Here is a 23639-nt window from a genome sequence, read left to right as displayed (position 1 = left end):
AGTTTCAGTATATGCTTGCAGCGTTGCATGTTTTATAATGTTCTCCTTCCTCTAAACATGTCCTCTAAAGATATTTATCTTCTACATGGGAAAATTAGCATACAATCTGTTATAAGACTATACATCTTAGAAGTGTCATAGTGCAATATCTTGGGATATAATACTGTCTTTTTCTTTGGAACACCCTTTGCTACCCAAAATAGACAAGTTAGCAGCTTGCCAAAGGGAAGCTTTGGGGTTTCAATTTTACAAACTTGCCTGACACCTCACATGAAGCTGTTAATTTCTTTGGTCATAAAGCAAAGACTGAGGTGCAGAATAGCTTCTGGGCAGATGTTGTGTATAACGAAATCTTAGTTTAGGGATTCATTCTTGGCTCAATATGCAAGGCTTGAATCTTATTCCTCAGATGTGGAAAATATTCAGTGTTCCTCTTAAGACGAGCGAAAGGGAACTTTCACATGGCAGAGAATGCGTTGGCTGTCTGCTTATCCCATTCAGTTTTGTTATTTTGCAAACACATTATTTTTTCTAGTTCCTGGTCCCCCAAAATCTATAGCATGAAAACGCATGACCTATTGTTTTTGATGCCTACTGTGCTCTGTAAACAGTGTGGGAGGCAGAGTAGATGTGACCTTTTCAGGCTGCTAAATAACTCTGTATGTTGCAGTATTCTGGAAACTTTAAAATGCTACTTAATGTGAAGATCACAGCTCATTCACATCTCTAATGAGAGTGGGAGGTTTTCGTCTTACTGTAATCGTTTTGGTCCTCAGCCTGCAAGCTCTGGGTTACAGCATTTAGCTGAAACACAAGGAAACAGCTTGTGAAAATAAGCAGTGATCAGTAGTTCTCTTGGTAGATCTTGGCCTGTTATGAAACCACTGGACCAAAGCTCCTTCAAGTCATGCCACGCTGTATTTGTGTTTTCTTGGGCTTCCCTTTGTTTGAGTGGACTGCAGTACTGCCTTTCCTTGAAGTCTCCAGCATGCTTCTAAGCCCAGTGTCAGTCTTTTATCTCCTCCATGTGGAAGTGGCTCCTAGGACGAATGCCTCTTAGCCTGACTTTGTAGATGGTCCTTCTCTCGGCACCCATTTTCCAGTCCCATTGGGCTTACAGTTCACCTCTCACAGAGCAGAAGATGCTCAAATCATGCAGGATTAAGGCATTATCCTAAACTCCTCTATCTGAGCAAACAAGTGGCACCCTTTTGGCACCCTTTGCTATCAGTGCATCAGCTGCAGTCTTGTCTTCTCATGAGACTTTTATCTTGATGTGGAGACCAAAGGGGACAGCAGACAACCAAACTCCATGTTGTGTCAAAGTGCAAATCCTGTATTGTGTGAGTCTCCATGCGTTCACAGGCTACATGGGCAGATCCACAGTTGGAAATCTGCCAAAAACCTCCACTCAAGGCGCCCTTGGATCTTCTGGTGGTCTGGAGTTTGGTGTGCATTCAGCACCATGAATGGAAGGCTTTGGAAGGAAAATGAAGGTGCTTTACAAGACCCATTGCTAGGATCTGCTGTGGGTCTGGCACAGGCATCAAGCACTACTTTTATTTCCACTGACCAGGCACCATTTAAGCACAGAAATTGGTGCTGTCCTGAGTTCAGAATCAGTTTCTCTCCCCTGCCCAGTCCTCCTTATCACTTTAAATCTTGCATGGATGCACTGTGCCATCAGTGTCTCAGACCAAGCAAAACCTCTGTGGGGAACTTTGGATCAGCAAGAGTAGTAGTACAATGTCTATGGAGACATCTGAATTTCTAGTTACCTTCCAGTGCATTTCTGCAAATGGCTGATATTCAGCTCCAGAGCACATAAAAAATTTAAAGAATCACTAAACGCTAAGTAAAAAAAAATACAATGGAGTTCTCTGCACTCAGTGAAATTATTGAAGCAATAAAGAATAATGCTTTTGCAGATGAGGCTCCAGACCAAGCAGTGCAGTGCAAATCAATAATGTCATACTTCTTGCCAGAATCAAAATACTTGTGGAAATAGCTGTGGAGTGAAAGGGGAAAAGGTTTGTTTCAATCAATCATTCTTGTTGTATAATGCAATATCACAGACCAAGCTAACTCGCTTGCTAGGGACTTTAAGAGCTTGAAAAGCATTTAATCAAAAATGTTGAGGCATTGTTTATCCTGAAGGCTCGTTATAAAGGGAGTATGCAGTGGATACAGGGGAGGCAGGCTGAACCAGCAAGGTTGTGTCACATCCAGGACACTTTCCTTCCGCGTCCTCATGCAAAAAGCAAGTTCCTAAACCTGCAAGCCTGACTCTTTGTTCGGGGCATCTCACTGCATGTTCAGCCTATCACTACCAGTGAAACAGTGGGAGAAATGCCCAGTCAAGGTGCGCTGGCTGGGAGGGGCTTGATTTGTATCCTAATGTTTGTAACACAGTATTGCACCAGAGTCCAGCTGTGACTCTTTCCCCGTTCTCTGGCAGCTCTTACAGGTGCACAATGTTAGGTGGTCCTGCTCTTGGATAATTTACAGTATGCTTAGAGTAGGTGAAAGCTCTCATGAAATTAAATGACCTGCTCAGGAAACTTGTAGTGGAACTAAGATTTGAAAACAGATCTCATGAATCCTAATCCCATACCTTTGTAGCCAAGCTGTCCTTTGTAGACAGCACCAAGCTAATGCTGGCAAACAAACTTTGGATTTGAATTGCTCTGTGAAGCTTGCTGTGGTTGAGAGCAGCTCAGGTTAATGTGTCTAGGGTCAGAAGGCTGTTACAAAGTGATAATTCATGACACAAATGGAGAGAAATACCATGGCCATCCCGAGGTGTGATTCAGGAAAGACCTTGCAGCTGCATGGGAGCTCTTCAGATATAGAGCATCAGACTATGCTCTGAACTTAGGGCTGGGTTGTTTAAATGTTATCTATTTTGAATGTGCCCATGGAACCTCAATTCATGGATGTGAGGTAAAACTATCTTTTGTAGTTTTCCTGTTTGTTTAAAAAAAATTCTTCATTTTATTAAAAAAAAAAGAGGAGGAGCATGATCTTTGGCTTCTACTATACAGAATGATGCAAGAGAAAATATTGTTTCAGTAGCATACACACTCTCTGAAGCAACCTGTATTGATCAAGAGGATGTGACAATTTCCCTATTTTTTGATGTCAATATTTTAGTGATGAAAAGATAGCAATTCCAATTTCAGCAGCTTTTCAGGTTTTGAAACACATGTTAATTCTGCTGTGGAGCAACATGAATGCTTTTTTTTATGTGAATGTGGAATTGCCGTAACTTATATTTTCAGGATGAAAGTCCAGTTTTGTGTGGGGCGCTAAGATGCACATGCTCTCTAACTCGCAAACAGAGTTTATGTGCTTAGGTCACTTTTCATTCCAGATATCCCTGATTTGGTCAGAACAGGGAATTGAACTGATGTCTCCCTTCATCCTACGATACAGCCATCTTGCTCTCTCTATTTTTTTAAAGAAAAGTTCAAACTAATTAATCGCCACAAAATATTTGATAAAATAGCAGACTTTTACAAGATCCAATTGAACCAGAAGAGTTTTGATGACTATAGTCAGACTATCTTGCAGTTTTTTTGTAGGTCATCTAAAGGCTTGAAGCACTTTGAGTTTTGGAACGAAAGCTGTTGTCTTCATTCATTTTGAGTAATAGTGGAAGGAACTAGAATTATAAATTGAGATTCAGTTCTTCTTCCTTCAGCTGCTGAATCAAAAAGTTGTATAAAATGAGATCCATCTTCTGATTACTCAGAACAGGATTTTCAGCCTCTCATAAGGCAGGTCAAACAATGCCCAGAAAGTTTCCCCTCCTTTCCTTAGGCCATTAGAGAATTAAATTGATTGCATCATTTTCAGCATCATTTCACAACAGTCAATAGTCCATATTCCAAATTGTATCAGTGCCTCGTACCATAATACCCATCTGGAAAAAGGAGCAGCTGCCCCTTCCTGATACACAAGGCGTTTAAAATTCTCCTACAGAAAATTATTCAAACAAAGCAGTAAAGTGGCAGCAATTTACCAGCTCTTTTCTCCTGCAAATAGATTCTTCTGTAAGAATAAAATTATTTGCTGCTGTTCTTTTTTTCTTCCCCCATCAAGTAGCCTAAATTCATCATTATGTAGAGAAATTTAGATCAAAAGAGAATACACATTGTAACTGTGCTGTAATAATCATAGGCAGTAACTGAATAAAGCAAAGTCAAGAAGTCAGCTTGAAGGCTGGGAGGAATCAATTCTGATACTCTGCTTCTCTGTTGTACTGTTGTGTCGTCTTACCTGGAGGCTTATCTAATGGTGGAAGGGGGAAGGACTGCCAGCCTGGATGGTGTGTGCCTTTGGAATGAAGCAGGAAAGGTAGTAGGAGCTGGAATATAGTTTCATGCTTCTGGAGAGGTTTTTTCCTCCCAAGCCACAGTGCATTTTTCATAACTGCTTCATGAAAAATACTCTGTCCCTGGCTGACTCTGTTACAGATGATCCTCTTCCTTAACTTAGTGGTGTATAAAAGAACTACTTGCAGTCTTCTCAAGATTACCCTGTAAAGGTATTCTGCATCAGTAATAAGGTGCAGTTGTGGTTCAGAGCAAATATTAACTTTAACCTTCCTGCCTTTGACTCCCAGATATGAACCAAAACACTTTAGGTGTATGTTTTTGTTGTTGGATCAGCCCAGGAGAAGACATGTCAATAGGCTTGCACCAAACATAGCCCCAGTCTTCCTCTCAGCTCCTGCCCAAGTGTTTTCCCAGTCTCCTGTTGTCAGCCACTGCCTGTGGCTGTAGGAAGCTGCTGGTTAAAAGGAAGAGAAGGCATGTTGTTACTGGCAGCAACAGTTCATCACTTACTGGCTAGTACTACTGCCTATGGGCCAGCAAAGACTGGACATCACACTCTTAAATTGAATAACTTCTGCTTTTTCCTGAGGCCTAGAGTTCCCAGAATATTAGAGTGGGTTGAAGGCCATGAGACAGAAAGTGCATCTGTCTGCTGGCCTGATCTTTGTGTTAACTGAACAAGATGGAATCTGGACCATAGGGCATTTCAGTTGCTTGGCCCAAACTTCTGTTGTGCAGCCCTGAAAGTGTTGCTGCAGCACTTGGTGTGAAAAAGCCCAGAGTGAGCCTCTTCTGCTGAGGTTTTTCTGCTTGCTTATGGCTTGAGGGATCCCTGCGCTGCGAATTTTCATTTCCCAGTAGATCTACAGGATTTTCCAAAGAACTGCAAAAGCAAAACATTTGCTCACCTCTGTTGGCTCAAGATGGACATGATCCCTGTGGCAAGGTGAAGCTGTTAGCAGTGTGTTTGTCCACTGAGGTGTGATTGATAGTATTTTAAGAAAAATTGAAAGAAAATTAAGAAATTCACGATTTGTGGTTCTGCTTTCAGTAAGGTATTTGTTCCATGTTAAGTCCTAAATGTCTTGAAGAGTATATGGCAGAGTTTGCCTGTATCTGTTCTGTTTGGTTCCTTTCACTTTGTTGTATTTTTCCCCCAGACAGAAATGTTGGTGTTTGTTTCTTTTTCTGAAGGAAGACATAGGTGATAGTTGTGTGAAAGAGCTTGTCAGCTGTAGTTCATATTTTACTTTGATTTGCTGTTATGGTATCATTTGGAACAGATAGTGAGGTATTTAAGAAATGTATTCAACATCACTAGTTTTGCTTGGAACTGTGGCTCAGTAGTAGTAGCCTGGATAAGTGAGAAACAGTTCTCCTTTCTTTTTCATCCTGGCCTAAAAGTTATTGAAGCAACTGGGAAACATCTGTTTGGTCAGGTCCAAGGTATTCAGACTTCCAACTCACCTTAGGCAATGGCTCGATCAGGTTGTTACCTGGAAGATAGAGTCTCCTGGTGCCTTGTGGTCAGTGTTCATAATTGCCACGTGGATTGAAGTTAGGAATGGAGCTCAGGTTCAGAACCAGAGCTCATGAACTTTTCCCCACTTCCATCCGTCTGTCCGTCCTTTGTCCTGCAAACCGGTCTCCAGAAAATGCTTTCCTGACCTCTGTCCTGCTTCCCTGCCCTTGCCATAATCCCTCATCTAAAACTTCTGCATTCTGCTTGCATTTTGCCACTGTAACACCTTGTAGTCCCCAAGGGCTCCCTAGGAGTTTGCTTCTTGGACATTTTCCAAACTGTAAAGAAACTGCTTCCCCACCTTGCTGTGCTGAAGACAGTTGTCAGTTGTTGTAGGGCTTCTTCTGCAGCATAGACGTTACAAGGGCATCTTTGGTCCAGTGATCCTAAATGGGAGGAAAGTCTATACCAGCAGTAACATGCAGTGACATCCTGGAGACATCAACTCTAAGCTGTAGGGATAAAGTCTAGCAAACATTTAATCCTCAGCATGGTCTTGCTGCAGGGAAGCCTTTGGCAGGAACAGTTCTTGCATTCTGGGAAGCCTGTTGACCACTGCAGTGCTGCCTAGAAGTCTAGCTTGGAGAACTGAGGAACCAATAGATCAGCAGCCCCCACCTTGCAAGCAAGGCTAACTCATAGTGGCTTAAAATGTGGGGGAGTCAAGGTGGATTGTGGTGCCATGTCCCCTTGTACTCGTGTGGTTAAAATCAGCTGCAATCGGCAAGGCTTAATAATTTCAGGCCTAGCTAATACTGCTGTTTGGCTTCTGGTTTTGCCCCTTGGGTGGTGGCTACTTGTTCAGACATCACTGCAGTGTACTTGATTTGCGGTGTAGATGTGCCCTAGGTGTAATAGGGCTGGAGATAAACCGATACTAATAGTGTTATTGGCCAATGCTAATCTATAGTGTTTTGTTTTGTTCTTGATCTTAGCCAATGTTACTTCACCTGTATCCTGCCCAAAATGCATGTATTTAGACAGTGCAGTAACATTCCCTCCTGTGATTGCAATGTGTAAGTGAACTTCTCGCTCCACAGAAACTGCTGGGTATGCTGATTGAAATCCTCCTGCCAGACCATCTGCCTGCAGTCACCACATTATTTTGATCTAGACCACTGTTAACAGGCTGGTAATAGAAAATCCCCTTTGGGACTGAGATTTGAATACGGAAAAGTGAAATCTTGATTTAGAAAGGTCTGATAGTGTATTAACCTGACAGTTTAGGAGGTACCTACCCCACTGTGAATATAAACATGCTCTTAATGAGAGTGCAGGAACTGTCAGGGACCATTTTATAAGTGAAAGCAGCTGCTTCTGCAAGTGCTATCATCTGTTAAATTGTAGGATTACCATTTGAGGTGATACAGGAAGGGGTGAGGATCCCTCTGCTTGTCTAAGAAAGTCGTCTTTTGAGGTATGACGGGAGTTAGTTCTGTTAAGGCTGCTTGTAACAGTTCAATCCACGTAATTTCAGTCTTCCTGGGAGTTAATACAGAGCCAGAAAATGGCTCTCTGGGGTTTAAGTGGGAAACACAAAGCTACTGATCATATCCGTTTGCCTACAGCTGCTGTGCTTGTGCCCTCTCATTTTTCCAGGGGCACATCTAGGCTCACGTAGAAGTGTCTCTGTACCATCTGACTGAGGCAAATTCCAGATTTTCCCCCACCTTAGATCATGTGGATGATGTTGTGTCCTCTCGGGAAACATCAGACTTTTTTCTGCATATTTGACTGAAGCCAACAGTGGCCATTCCCCTGGCTGTGTTACACATTTACCAGCAAGTGGAATATATCAAAGGCCAGATATGGGAAATGAGAGGTTAAACATAAATCTCTTCTCAGAGCCTGCAGTAGTCTGATATATAAGTTGCCTGGGAAGATACTGTGTGCCTCTGATAACAGAGCTTCTCTGGGTACGTGATGTTAATTAATAGGGCACTTGCATCTATAGAGTTTGCTCCAAAGACCTGCAGACTGCATCACAGGCTTTGCACAGTCGAGAGCAGCAGAGGGGGCAAACAAAACAGGTAGGTAAGGAGGCATTTGCTGTGTTTGTTTAAGGGACAGCTTGGAGGGAGCATCCTTTGCTCCTAAAAAAACCTGAAGATCACAGCTGTATTCACTGTCAGTGGGTGAAGGGATCAATTCAGTCCTTTAATGCTCCCCATCCCACAAGTGTGAAGTACAGATTTGGAGGGATTTGTTTTTTCCTGCCCTAGGTGAGTTGTGGGCCAGAGGCAGGCCATGTTTGGATTGGAATAGCATAGCTGTATCTGTAGGCTTCCATTTGATATGATCAGCAGCCTGCATGCCTCACTGAGCACTACTGAAGGTGGGTTGATAGCATGAGCCTCCTACTCTGAGGTCATTGTTTCATATTTTAAAAATGATTTGGACTGTATTCTGTGTGCTGCTGAAGTCTGGTTGAGGAGGGCGTCAGAAACAAATTGCAAAGTGCAAATGTGGCATGATACTCTGCAAAAACTGCTGTGACCTCAACAAGAGTCTTCATGGCTCACCAGGTGAATTTACTCCAAAAAACCAGTGTGAAATTATCTGTCATGCTCAGCTTCCCTAAGCAGTAGGGGGAGGGATTATATCATATATCACTGTCAGCTGTATCATGCCCCTCAGAAGGTGAAAGATTTGCATCTTCTTGCTGTTATTATCAGCCTTTACTTTGACATTAGAACTACCATTATTTCCTCCAAAATGTATTTGTATTGACCAGCAGAGACATCTACCATCAGCAGACCTACATATTCAAATATAATTTCTTGCATTTTGTTCCTTTACTCCAGATGACACTTCCCTCTAATAGCACTCCCACAGTCTCGTTCAGAAATTATAACTGCTGTAGACTGCATGCCCCAGGAGGTGATCTCTGTAAATTGGCAGCTTTGCCTCTCTGTAAATCTTCTGCCAACTTGCAGAGTTCATGTTGTTCATCCTTTAGGCTAACAGCTTCTTTATATTTAAGCATACACATACACTCACCCTCGCAGTGAGTTTTTCATCTTAACTCGGAAAAGCATTGCAGCCTTCTTGCTGTTTCTTTATACTTTTAAATAAAAATTGGTGCTCCCTTTTATAGTACAGCCACACTAGCTGGTCAGCCACTCTGTTTGATCTTTTGGTAACTTTAGTGAGGAAAATGGGGTTCTAATTTTGGCATTCTCTATGCTTATGCTGGGCTCTTTAGGAGCAACAGTTAATATAAATGATAGCTGCTGTGAGTAACATATATAATTGTTATATCTGTTAAAGATAGAGAATACCTTGTACTCAAACTATACTGTGCCATAATTGCATGTGTGTAGCTTCTCTGCATGTGCCACACCCTATACTGTTCTTCAGAAAAACCTGTACCAACCAAAAGGGGCAAAGCTATTGCTGTTAAAGGACCATTAATAGATGTTCTTAATTAGTCACAGACCTATTGTATTCCTTGCTTTTAATGTGATTCTTCCATGGCTGTAGTCATGTACTGCTCTTGCTTCTTGGAGTCAGTTTTGATGAGGAAATACTTACTGTACAGTGCCTACATGACATATATACGGCAAATACAATCAGTGCTTGGGAATGTGATATTAAAGATTTTGTTTCAGAAAAGAATAGGAATGAGATTTTAAGTTCTTCTGAAGCATAATGGATTTAATGGACACACTGCAGAATTCAGTAGCGTGAATGCATGCTGAAGATGTTGACCCTGAACACCAGTTTTAATTTCTTTATTTGTTCAGCTGCCCCTTATCCTTTACCCCTTGCCATGATATAACAGCTTCCTGGGGTCAGATGCTGTTTTAACACTTGCCCCCGACCTCAAAGTCACAAGGGCTGCTCAGAGCTTGGGGTAGAACCAAAGCTGGGCATTTTGAGTGTAGTGAAAAACTCGCTTGCTTTCCCAAACCTGGAAAGCTCTCTGTCCCCCTGTTGCCATGGTAACACCTCCCATCCACATTCCTTCATCACTGCTCACTATTACCTTGCTCTACCGCTGTCTTGAAGCAATCGTTGTCTTTTCCTATTGCTGCACTGAAGCAAGGAGAGAAATTACATAGGAACTGAAGGAATGGCCATAAGCACACAAGGGCAGGTTCATTCTGGGTATAAAACCACCAAAGTGATTAGCCCTGAGGACAGGCTAGTCAGAGAATGAAGAACAAATTGTTGATTAGAAAGTGCAGCTCTGGTTCTCATCAAGTAATTCACTGCATAACTTTTATGTTGACGGTTGCACAGATCATTCCCTGGCATAGTTGCTTTCACTCATGCCTCTGAAATTTGGGATTGCTAGGAAAGGGATTGCCTGGGTTTTCTCTGCCTGGGTTATGGCTGGCCACCAGGCCAAGCTAAAGGTCATCTGGTGAAGAGTGTCACAGAAAGCAGGCTGGCTCGAGACCGTAGAAACTATTGTGAAGGGGATTAAGGTGAAAAGCTTGCTCTGACAGTTCCCAGAGGCTCTATTCCTTAAAGGGATGCTCAATAAACATGTTGAAATAGGCTTGACCCATGTGGTTGAATCTTAAGTTATGTATCTGGTGATCTTTGAAGAGTGTCTAGATCTTTCTACTAGAAAATGCTTGATGGCAACTAGCCTGGCAAACTCTTCTTGTTGATACTAGTTACGTCACACGAATTAATATATGTGTGCTAGTCCCCTGAGTGAAATAAGTTTTACAAGGGGTATGATCCTCTTCATTTAGGTCTGTACCTCTGCTTTTGGTATAGCTGGCTAGAGGTCAAATGTTTTTGGTATACTCTGAACCTACATGGCTGTGCAACATGTCTAATTTTGATGCAAAGGTTACCTGTCTTTAATTAGAAACACTGATAATTCTCTATTGCAAAGTGGATAATTACAGTACTTCTAACTAAAACTCACTCGTTGGTGTCTTCTAGAATGTGAATGAGGGCTGTTCTCCCACTCCTAAAATTTGCATTTTACCTGTCATGGCTTGAGATGGGTTGAGTGCCATCATGGGATGTCCTAATCTGTCTATTTGGTCTTTTTCCTGACAACATGGTAACTAATGTACTTGGAAAAATAACGTAGCACAGCCTGGAGCAACATAGCCACAGTGCATACTGCGCAATTTCAATGGAAACCTCATGATCAGAAAAATTTCAGGGAACTGGTTTTATATCGTATTGACAGTTCTTACTTTAGGTTTAGCTGGAATGTTCACCACTGTCCAGCATTCTTCTGGGATTCAATAAAACTGCACTGAAAGTCTTTCCCTAAAGTAGAGGCTTTGTAAATCAAACCCAAATAATTCCATTGTGGAATCCAAAGGCTCTTCTCAGAAATGGGATGGGTAGACTCGCACTGATAGTTGGTCTTCAGCATATGAGGTGTCTTAGGTACAATACGGCTGTCTATATGCAGTAGCAGTAGTCAGCAGCAGAGCTTCTCCCCTCTTATAAAACTAGTTCTTCTTCAATTCTTCATGCTTATATGTGTCTCCTCTCATGATCTTTTCTTGGTCTGTCCTACTTACCATTTTTAGGCTTTCTTCCTTTGGGAGTCTCATATTTAGTCAGTGGCTTGCTCTCCCACCAGTCCCATGGTATCTCTTCATTTCACAAATCTCCCTCGCCTTTCTTGCACTCTGCCCTTCCTTCTGTATTTTTTGTGACACTAGAAGAACAGGGGAGGGAAGGAGGGATACAACATGATCAACATAAGAGATTGTGTCATTTGTTATCTGCGTGGGTATAGTGTAGTATATGTAGAAAAGTAGTATCTGCAGAAGGAATAATGTGCACAGAACACAAGGCTTTCATGTTGTCCTCTAAAAAAGTCCTGCTGAGAACCCATAAGATTGAAAGGATGGCAGAAATTTCAATCAAAGTAATTCTCTTCTCTCTATAAGCAAAGGGATTGATAGCCTTAAGCTTTGAGAAACGCTGGATTCTCTGGAATGAGATGTTCATTGTGTCTTGCTCTGAAGCCTTATCCTACTCCTAATGTTATATTCAGTCTGCTAAATATAGATAATTTTTCTGATATTCAGACATGAAGAGAAGGTAATTAGTGGTGTTTGTGTACAGAAAAAGCTGATTTGTGCAGGGAAAACACAAACTGCCTCCCTCATTTCCATGACAGAGAGCAAGTGTAAAACTGTAACACATCCTTTTCCCCTCTTGCCACCTCAGAGAGAGGGGAAGGGAGAAGAAAACCAGTTTCTTTAGTCAAAAGTGTACTAGAGAAATTGGAAGAGTTGGTCCAATGCAGCAACTTGAGCAACTTTTAGTTGAGTGTGTTTAGTGGCCAGTCATGTTCATGAGCAAATGAAAATTAGAACAGTATCAGTCAAATTAACTTTAAAGATTTGATACTCAATGTGTATCAGTCAGCTTAGCTCCATTAGTTGAAGGGCATGTTGCTGTTGTCGTCAAAGCTCTTTTGCAACCAGAATATTAAAATCAACAAGTCAATGAGAATGCAAAAGAAGGCAGCAGGAACCCTGCTGCTCCTGAAAACTCCAAGAAGTCTTATGCAGGAGCGCATCATATTTGTATAACAGAGGTAGCTCAGAAATGAGTAAATGAGTGATCCAGTAATGTATAGAGAGCTCACCACTTAGTGCCTGTAAGTACATAAAGGTACCATATACCCATAAAAATATTTTTCAGCGTGAGGGGAACCCATGTCATGTCTATTGACTTGTGATAGGAAATAACCCTCTGTTGATTTTTATCAGGTGTAGGCATTGCAGGTGTGTGCTGAGGACTGGTGTTGTGGTCAGGGGCAGAAATGTAAATGCAGTCATGAAAAGCCAGGCGGTTCATTACCATGAATGGCTGTGCCACATTTCACTCTCCACCAACCTTAGTTTTTACTTCCAACTTTCTGAGGGAGTGAGAAAATCTAGAGGAATTCTTCACGAAATGTGAGTTGCGATCCACTGTAAAAATATCTATCTTTTAAAGAAACTCAATTCTTGGAGCTTCCTTAGCAATGTTAGCCACATGCAAAAAGGTGCTTATAAATAACAAAGCTAATATTGCAGTCTGCAGAGTGGTGATGCGTACCCTCCAAATCAGAAGCGTTACTCGTTTGAGCTTGATAGGAAGGTACTGCCTCTGCTCAGAGGGTCACTGAAATGGTATGTCATTGAAAATACAGCTATTAGAAGGAATAGTTAATATTTTGAATGCATAGCATTTCGCATATACTTTCAGTCATTTTTTGTCATAGTTCATATTTTACTATGTCGTGTTGCTTTTCATTTGACTGTATTTTTAGAGGATTTTGAAATTACTGCTTAAAAAAGGTCTCCATTTCTTTTAATTACAAAATGCAGATCTCACAAAATACAAGACTGTGAAGATGCTTTTCCATGCTTTAAAATTCTCTTGGAATTGGCTTGGACAGGAATTCCATGCAATTCTACAGCAGTGGTACAGAGGCTGTGGTGGCCAGAAAGTGAAATGCATGAGAAACTGTCATAGTGAAGCTAAGGAAAATACAGCAGTGGACATACAACAGGCTTAATAGTGTCTATGTAAACTTGTAAAGGTTTTATTTCAATCAGTTCAAGCAACTGTTGATTCAAATACTTGTTGAATTATGCTGATGGTAGAATGACTGTGTGTCAGCCTCCTTGACAAATGTGTAAATGCTTTTGAGCGTGATGTTAAAATGACAGGGGTGGCAATGGGAAGTCCCCAGCCTGATAGCAAATGCAGATGGTATTTCAACACCTTCAGTCAATCGGTTAATCGATTGGGAAGAAATTCTTATGTTTTGTAAAGTGCAGAGAGATCAAAAATCAACTGTTACTTTGCTGCCTGGATTTGATTTTTCTCTACCTACAAAGAGTTCTTTTTGTTCAGCAGTGGTCTTTGGTCACCTGTAACATACTCTACTCTTGCATCAGTACATCACTGTCTCTAAAGATCACCTTTCTGAAAGCACTAGTGTGTAGTCCTTCAGAGACAACAGTTTTAGCCCCAGAAAGAAAGGAGAGGATAAAGTCTTGAGTGATCTGTATGAATAGAGAGAATTGAAGAAACTAGAGACAGGATGCTAAAAAAGTATTAGAGGAAACAATGGTAATGAAGATACAGTAAAGAAGAACTGGGCAGATCTTGGAAGTAATCCAAAATAGGAACATCTTGGAGGAATAAGGCAGTGCAAAAAAAGAGCAAAAATCAAGACCATGCATAACGGCTGGCTTAGTAGGATCAGGAAGCTATCTTGGGATATTACCCTTGCTGTGAATTTTTGTCAGGACTGTGGCTCAGTATAGGTGGCTGAACTCTTTCTTTTCTGTAAACATCACTAACCCATGTCATTGTATTTCCAGGGAGATATTCTTTAAATTGCAATCTGGTCTCATGATAGACATAGCAATTCTGTGTTTGCAGCATCTCAGTGCATATTAACCTGGTAGCTCTGTTGTAGAGCTGTGTTTTCATGTGAGGAGTTCAATTCAGCCGATGTTAGAATCAGTTGGTATGTCTCATGTAACACATTTTGATGCATTTTTTCAAATTTGTAGAATTGGTCAAAATATTTAGACATTCTTGAAAAAGACATTGCTGTAATTTTATGCATTGACATACAATGATGACTTTGACATAGTAAGGCTTTAGACGGAGGTCGAAATATTTTCATCTTTAACTTTCTAGGTTGAGCGTTTTTCTTGATTTCAGAAATTTGATGATCTTTCTAGCGACCCTAGAGCTTGGTGAGTGTGTTACGTACAGGTATGAGGGATCTAGTACATCTTCATTCAACTGTTCTGTTTCATGAGGGTACATGGATGGATCTGTGATCGTAAGGGTCCCCATAGACATTGCCCTTGATCTTATCTCTCCCAAATATGATGTTCTTTGGCCTTATTGGTGCTCCATGTTCTGTCCCCATGGTCAGTAACTTCTCTAAGGAGGCAACACCAAGAATAAGATCTTTCGATTTACCAGCAGGTGGCATTAACAGAACAGACAGAGATGTGCTGTGGGCATTGCTAATGAAGAAATTAGTGGTACTGGCTTCCTGGGAAGCTTGGCTTATTCTTGTTGCCTTTTTACTTGCCAGCTTATCCCCTTATACTGTGCCTGGGTGGCTTTTCTGACACTTCTAAATCTTGTGCAGAATGGTTGCCTTATGTTCCTGTTGTTTACCATTCTGGGATTTTTTTTTTCCTAAGTAATATGGCCTTATTTCTCACCTCTGGCCTTATGATTGAAATATGTTGTTGTACTAGGCTTGGATAAATTACTAGGAACAAGGTTGTAGAAGAATTTGCGTGCTCACAATATAAATGAGAATTTGTCAGTTGGAACAGAAGATTTTGGGTTGCAAAATGACATTAATCTCAAAACGAAGGCATTCGTTTATCCAAATTGGTGTTCTTTTCTTGTATCACAAATTATGGTTCGCTTTCAACAATGACTGTTCAATAGAAGACCATCTTCCTTGTCCTGTATGAAGTCCTCTGGTTGCTGAGGGAACGCATCCTTCACATTTCCACATCAATGTACTCTCTGAGGAAATCGTCCGAAGAATTCTTATGCTGAACAGCATCTTAGTGCAAGGGTTTCAAGTGGGAAAATACATTACAGCAAAGATTGTTCATGAAGGGCACAATAAAAAGTGTCCAGTCTCTTCTTTCAGTGAGCCTTAATAAAGGATTACATGGGAAATTATTAAGGACTAGAACAAAAATAGTTTAGACTAGAGGCAGGTATTTAATGCCAGTGGGAATGTTGTTAAATCCCATACTTAGCTCTTATAAAGGCTGTAATTGCCACCCATAAACTAAGTATTCCTAGAGGCACTTGGTGCTGTGCAGCCAGTGTAAAACAGTGATACAGATTTTTGCAATGTGTTTGGAGTCTTCCAAGCAAATGTGATTTCCGGGCAAGTGCCTTGGTCTGTTGAAGTTACTAGACTTTGGCAAATTGTTATTTAACAAAAGGATAAGGGCATGGTGGAAGAAGGTGGATTTTTTTCCTGATTTAGCAAAGAGCAATGGTTTGGAGGAAAAGAAAGTGAGGCAGGCAGAGACCCATCAGTGTCAAACTAAGTAAAGGGAAATGGTAGTTAACCAGTATTTATGACCCCTTTCATCCATTACTGTTTGTAAAGAGCTATTTTTCTGACAACCGTAGATGATGTGACCTGGGATGTAGAGGCTGGAGGGAATGCTTTTCCAGGGTGCTGGTTTAGCTCAGGAGTGGTATCTGAGCCTGTTAGCATGTAATGTGTGTGCTAAGAAATATCTAGCACCTGCTGAAGAATGACAAGGCCAGAGAAGGGAAATTTAGGCAAAATTCCCAAATTATTTCAGTCTATTAAATACATGCTTTGAAAAGCTCAGGCTTCAGCAGTGATGTTTACACATGTACAGTCCTTAGCCTCTGCTGACTAATTATGATTCTACCTATGTTGTATTTGGCAAGCAGACAGCATTTGTTCAAAGGGGCTCTTGCCAGCTGTGCCGGTGAAAGTGCTTTTCAATAAGATTCCAATTAAGCGCTTTATTAATATTTATTATTCACTGGTTGCAGTTGTTGGTAACATGCATTTGCCCAGGAGCGCTTGAATGAAATGCAACAAGGTGTTACTTGCTGGGGAGAGGGATGAAATGATTCTTTACTTGTTTGTGTTCACTGTGTGGTGTATGTAACTGCTGATACAGATCTAGTGTGCGAATGGTGAGGGTCTCTGTTCATTCAGTAAATTCCCCACCCAGGACCCAGTGCAGCGTGGCTGTCAGGCTCTGGTGAAAAGGCAACCACTGCATGTTTGTTGAGCAGCAAGAGGCGTGGGCAGCAGGGCTGGCATGGCTTACATTCTGTCAATGTTTTACATAAAGCAAATATTTCCAAAGGTGATTCTCAGAAACTGGAAACTAAGGGCACATTGGGCAATGCGTGTTCCTTTTGGTCCAGTACTGTGCCACGAGAAACAGCAGCTGCCTCTGAGACTAATGAAAAAGCTGAATTTTGCTTGGCATTTCAGTCCCAGTAGTTCATAAATGTAGTGAATCAAGTATGAAATGTGAGCAGTGAAATCCACCTGGAAACCCTTTGAATTGGAAACGAACTTCAGTGAATGACTGTCAGCTTGTGTGGGACTCTTGATGCACAGATGCAACAGTGTGGCCACAAGCCCAGGGGACAGATGGGTTTAAAACATTTTCTAAATCAAAGTTTAAATGAATGCAACCTCCTTTCCCTCTCACAGTTGATTATACCAAGCATGGTTTTCAAATATCTGATCTGAGTAATTTCTATCAGCCAAACTCCACTTGAGTTAACTCAATGGTATGTTTTTATTAAAGTGTGAATTGTTCCATTTCATTAATATTTCTGTATGAAATCATTGTGGCCTTGGAGCAAACTCCCCTATCTCTGATATCAGGAGTGAGTGTGAGAAAGGCACGACAGAGTTAAAGGCTTCCTAACATGTGAAGTTTGACAATCCAAGTCTTTGAATTGAATGCCTGAAATGCTGGATTTAGACACCTCCCTCTGGCCATCACATCAGTCTTCAAGCATATAGCATATATTTCTACCAAAAACAAACTTCTGACCTGCAAGCCAGACCTTTTGATTTATACCAATTATGCCACTTCCGCTCATCAGAGTTTTTTGATCAGTCAATGCATTTGTTGTGCATTTGCATTAATCTCTTTTAATGTATTGTGGTTCTGTTTCTGTTATTATGCTGATGCCAGCTGAGAGTAATTCCAGGGGAGTTAAGCTAGGATGAAGCTGTTGTAAAGACGAAAAGAATTATTGCATTTCTCTTTAGGATTGATTATTTTTCCTGTGCATCTGAGCGTTTATGAATGATTGTCAATTCTGAACCAAGTTTTTCTTCCCCAGGATTTAAGAAAAGAACTTAATGAGATGAATTGCTATCTGCAAGGTGCTCAAAGCTTGTATTTTAAGGCAAAATAGGCTGCCATTTAGTAAAAAAGTCAGCATTTCTTGGGGTGGTTCAGGTTTACCCCCTTTTTTGTATTAAACTTCGCTATGCTTCGCATTTTGTTTGTGAGGTTTTTTTATAAGTAATATTCCTAGCTAGGACTGTTGCTTCTGCTGCTCCATATTGATAACCAAACCATCTCGACATGGCTGATTAGACCAGCTCAGCAGTTGATGCACATTGATATCATGTTACTTAGTCCTGTCGATCTTAATTAATAGGGCTTATTTAGGTGCATGGGGACATTTTTCATATGATTAAAACCCGGTGATGTTGGTGCATTCAAAATGTTGGTATTCGTTTACAGGAACGAATTTGGCTAAGACACATTGATTTTTATTTTTTTTTTGCATGGATTTAGAATGTCTGAGCACAGTTAAAATTATATACTCTTTAAAATGAAACAGATTCACTTCATGTTTAGACTAAAATAAAAAAAAGTAACATTTGACTTAGCAAAGCGTGAGGAAGTGATACTGTTTCAGATGTTTAGGCCTCAGTTCTGCTTGTGACAGTTGAGGAGGCACTACAGAGAGTGTTATGAGTTTTGTTTATTAAACTGACACAAGTTGTCACGATAGGGGAAGTGAGTTGGTGGTGAGTTACTGGAATCTGGTTAAAACCCCTGTAATTTTTTGTTGCAAGAAAATATTCTGGAACTGACCTGGGTCAGAGGAAAAATGAGACAATGTGCAAGGCCACTTGCCTGGCACGGGGGACACATCCTAGCATGGGTTGAGGGTTGGAGGAAGCCAGTCCAGCCAGTAACAAGGCCTGACCACAGGAAGACTTGCCTTTCAGGCCAGTTTTTACCAGATGCTTTATAAAGTCGATTTGCAACTCTTGTCATGTGTCACAGTATGGTATGTGAGTCTACGCTTGGCCCCTTGTCTTGACACAACATCTGAGAGTGGCTGGAATAGAAATGAGAACATCACTTGCCGAGATGGCACATGTTTTCATTAATATGTAATCTTGCACCTTATAATAGGATAGATAGCAGTTTCAGGATTGAGCCTCATATACAGTGGGTAGGCACAGTGAAAATTAATTTTTTTTTCATTATCTTGAATGGTAAACCCATCTGCCAGATACAGAGTGGTGCTGAACATTGCTTGCTCCATTTTTCTGTGAGGAAACTAATTAAAAGATTATAGCTTCTGTGTTTAATAGTTGTTCAAAATATATTGGTGGCACCGCTTGCCATTCAAATTTCATCATGTTGCAAGCAGCAAAGGGAAAGCATGCTGACACTTCCCTCTCTCTGGGATTCAGTTCATCTCATTTGCTTTCTAATCTGATCTCCCAGGATATCAAATGAGGACTTCTGTTTGTTAATGAATGCCCAGTGTTAAATGAAAGATAAATGAAACCCAATATCCAACAGTAATCAGGTTTACTTTGTGCAAGGCCCTTCTGGCAGTGTCCCAGAGAACTCATGTTTGATCTCCAAAGGAGAATTGACTTTTTCACTTGTGTATAAAAGAAGCAGTTTTGGTATACTTCAGTGTTTGAATTGACAAGTTATTGTTTCTGTGCAATATTTGTAAATAAAGTCCTCTTAACAAGGGTGCTGAGAAACACTTCCTGTTAACTGCATCCCATGCTGTCCAGCTGGGGTGGGAGTTTTCACCCACAGCAAACTTAGACTGATCTCTTTAAAACCAGCACCCTGGTATCTGATATACAGTTTTCCCCTTGCTACTAAGTGAGATTCTGACTTTATTTGCACTGTATTGCAGTGCTATCAAAAATTTGCTCTGTCCTAAAGACATGAGAATTAAACTCTACTTGGCATCTTCAAAGAAGAATTTTGCTTTAAATATTAATAGCTCAGCTTTGGTTCACAATTACAAATAAAGGAGTGGACTGCATCTCTCAGATCTACCACCCTGACTTTTAAGCCACAGTTTCCCTATGTACCTTTAAGTTCCTTTTCCCCTTGAAGGTGAGGTTGCGGCGACAGAGGAGGGAGCTGCAACTGCAGAAACCTGAATGTGTGGAACCCATCTGATCAGTGGTTTTCCCCAGTTTCAGGTAGTGTAAGCAAGCTGCTCAAGAAATTAGGTCCAAGACATACAAAGCCTGGGTGGACCATATTAGGAATGGTGATCTAGCACTGAACGTGCTTCCACAAGAATCCTCTCTGATTGAGAGGATTTAATTGCAGTCCCAATGAAAGTTAGCCCCAGCACAGATTAAACTGTGCCCGTGAAATATTCACGTAAACTGGTTTACTTTCTGTGTCTTTGTGTTGACTCCTCATCAGTGAAGGCCAACTGCTGGCCTCATGAGGTGACTGTGTTGCATGTTGAGTGCTATTTATTTGCAAGAACTCTGAAGTAGAGACGTTAATATTTCATCTTAAATCTCTAACTGTGGATATTTAATTACACGTTGCAGCTTGGCTAGCAAACAAGCCATCTGTCATGAACTGCACGTTTTAGCAAATAATTGTAAAGTGTAAGAGGTCCAATACTTTAAAATTGTCCGTCTCTCGTTGACTTGCATGACACGTGAGAGTTAGGAGATCTCCATTGTTCTTTCAGTGCTGTATTCTTCACTGCAGTGATGAATCTTCCTTCCATTCAAATGGGTGTTCCTTCATTTTTAAGTGTTCACCTTTTTTCCTCTGCTTACACAGGAAAGTAACTTATTAGCATTAACAAGTTGGGAACAAAGACTTTGGATATCTGCTTTTGAAATGAAATATTAAAAAATTATCTTCCTTCTCTAATTGTGTAGGAAAAGGTTTCAGATTTTCAGAATTACTTCTGCTTTATCTGGCCCTTGCAGGAAGAAATTACTATTGTCCAGTAGTTTCACCAGCTGTACTGTTGTAACATGTGTGGGGTGGCTATGGGACCTAACGTAACTAAAATGTGAGTCATACCTGTGACTTTGTGTGTTAGGTGTGATATTTTTTTTACTGGAATTAAATTATGTCTTGATTTCTGTGTTTTCTACTGCTTGATAAGAAAAAAAAAAAGTCATGATCTGCCCCTTGGTGCCCCTTTGGGCATAGCCCTTAGCTTCAATTACTTCTTTTGAAGATCACTATAGAAATGCTCTGTGCAATGTTAGTTACATCCTTCTGGGAGCAGTTAATCTCCCTTGAAAACAGTAGGGTTGTCTTAGAGTAAATTGGAGAGCAACTGGTTGCAAACCTGTTGCAGATTTTGTTAGGAAAGAATAGGTTTATATCTTGATCTGTTTGCCATGGCACATATACCTTTCTAAATGAGACAGGTTTTTTGTTATAAAGGCATTATTTAAGCAAAATTGACAATATTTTAAGAACCCATGACACCTGATCCCAGTAAAACTAGGACTTAAATTGGATTTATGGTCACACACAATGAGCCATTCATACTGAATTCTTTACTTTTATTTTTTGATCCAGCTCAGTGTTCATGTAAGATGATTCATTCTTCTGGTGAGTTCTTTCCAGGAAGGATTCCCCAGAATCCTCAGAATTTTGCTCTTTCTCAGTACTATTAAAGTTCTTCTTTCTCTTTTATTGCAGTCTCTTTTTGGCTGACATCCTCTTTCATTCCTCCTGAAGGATCCTATTAAAAGAGGAAATGCAAGAGCAAAGATGCCTATACTGATGTTCACAAAGATAATTGTCCTAGTAATTCTTTACTTCCAAAAAAAATTTTAAGATCATATGAAATGCAGATTTTCATCTTTTTGACCAAGGAACTTGAAGGCCTGTTAATGAGGTCAGAAATAGTGCAGCTGTTGCTAAAATTCATTTTGTTTTCAAACCTTTACACTGGTTTATGGCAAAGCTTTGGTGAGGCTCTCTGTGAAGGTTTAAGAATAACTTGGAAAACTGTGTTTGGTAAGCTGACAGGCATAAGACAGTCTTTCCTAGGCAATCTCAAAAGAAACTACCTTCTTATTTATCTTGTTTGTGTGTTTGTGAATGCCCTGACGTGAGGATGAAGAGTTACTCCAGCAGGGGACTTCTCATCAAGCACTGTACTGCAAATGGTGTAATACTGCAGTCTTCTGGGAAAATCTGGTGGATGTCACATAAGGACAGAGAATGTGAACAGATGAGAATATGCCAATTACTTACCCCTTTTGCTACCCAGAGCATTCTTAAATGGTATTTCCTAAACTGGCTTTTTACTTATCTTTAATAAAGCATGAAGAAGAGATGACAGAATATATGCAGTTCTAACACTGTATGTCAAAGACCGTGTGTGGAACTCAACAGATCTGCTTCAAGTATATCATAAAGAACATGCAACAGAGGCAGACACCAAACGTAGGCTTTGAGTATTGGAAAACAGAGTTGTGCAATGACTGGGCAGAGTCATAGAATCATAGAATCATAGGGTTGGAAGGGACCTCTGGAGATCATCTAGTCCAACCCCCCTGCCAGAGCAGGGTCACCTAGAGCAGGTTACACAGGAACACGTCCAGGTGGGTTTTGAATGTCTCCTTGAGACATCAGAGCTTGGATGTCTGATCTTTCATGGCAGATTTCTGTGTCCTAGTATTAGTATAGTCATCTCTCCCATCTGTAACCACCTATATGAGCAGCAAATTCAGGAGCAAATCAAAGCCTCTGGTGGAAATAAGTCTGAAAACTCAAAACTGTTTATCCGCCCACAGACAGTTTCCCTACTAGTTGAAAAGAGTGTTAATGACAACTATTGCTACTGTGTGCATCTATTTCACTTCCAGGCAGAATGGGCCTATGATTCTTGTACTGGGTAGGCAGCGCCTCCGTCTTTATGTCAGTTTTTTCTGTTGTTTGGAGCTGTGTGGAACTTGATCATGTTCACTTACAGGATGTCTTTTTGCAGTGAGGTGTCTGGGATTATTAAATAACAGGCTGATCTGGGACAGCGAATGCTTATCTCGTCTGATTTACAGTGAAGGAGAAAGGGTTGAGGAATCATACAGTAATCATAACCAGATTGTTCAGAGAAGGGACAGTGTCTACTCTTAGTTGTGCCCTTGCTTTAGGAAGAAGAGAAGCCACACTAAATGTAGCAGGATGAGATGGGCAATGCGTATTTGAACCACTCCAGGCATAGCTGAAACTGACTTAGCTGGGGCTTCTTTTTTCCAGCTAAAAGCCTGTCAGTTTTGCTTACACCTGTCCAGGTGCAGGTTCCTTTCTGCCATGCAGTACTTACAACCAGAGTGTTAAGGTAGTGACTCAGTGATAACATCAGCAGTGGGAGAATAGGTTTTTGTGTGATGAAAACAAGGATTTGAGTTGGTGTGTGCCTGCCAGGCAGTGGTATATGAGTGCAGCTAGCATGGTCATGCCAAGCTAGTCAGCTTGAAACAAGTTAAGAACTGTCAAGAACTGCCAGAGCATTGACATGAGCAGTGGCTGAAGGCCATACGCATTCAGGTATGCCTATACAAGGTGAGCATGCCTTGAATTGCACAGCAGACCAGTCAGTAGCTGGATCAAATACCTACCTTCTCTCCTGGTTCTGCTTTTGTCTTGCTTTGCTCTTCTAAGAATTCAGAAAATGCCTGCAAGGTATACTCCCCAGCATAGACCACCTCCTGAAAAGAGTTGTAAGGTTAATACTTAACTCTATACACCCAGTGCTGGAAATAACAGCATAATCACCTGGGGGATTTCAGTTCTTTAGACTTAACAAACTCTAGACTCTTGTGCTCAGTTTAGAAAGTGAGAGCAGAAGCACAGCAGGTTCCAACGTCATCTGAAACTCAAGTGTAAAGAAGAAATAGATGTATATTCCCAAGAAGAAGAGGATTTGTATAAAAAGCATAACCATTATTGTATACTAGTCTGGGATCCCGACAACTACTGACATCAGTG

General features: G+C 40.9%; 1 protein-coding gene across 1 annotated transcript in view; it reads right to left on the bottom strand.

Moving 5' to 3' along the window:
- Positions 1-21185: 21185 nt before the first annotated feature.
- PDILT (protein disulfide isomerase like, testis expressed) overlaps positions 21186-23639 on the bottom strand; it is a 28199-nt gene continuing 25745 nt past the window's right edge. The window contains exons 10-11 of the mRNA XM_074597642.1: positions 23270-23359; positions 21186-21384 (exon numbers count right to left, since the gene is read on the bottom strand). Of these exons, the coding sequence (XP_074453743.1) occupies positions 21313-21384; positions 23270-23359 (162 nt within the window). The 3' untranslated portion in view covers positions 21186-21312. The remainder of the gene's footprint in view (positions 21385-23269; positions 23360-23639) is intronic.

The sequence above is a fragment of the Larus michahellis genome, chromosome 8 (genome assembly GCF_964199755.1).
Source record: "Larus michahellis chromosome 8, bLarMic1.1, whole genome shotgun sequence".
In the NCBI taxonomy this organism is placed as follows: domain Eukaryota; kingdom Metazoa; phylum Chordata; class Aves; order Charadriiformes; family Laridae; genus Larus; species Larus michahellis.
This window is presented reverse-complemented; position numbering and strand designations above follow the sequence as displayed.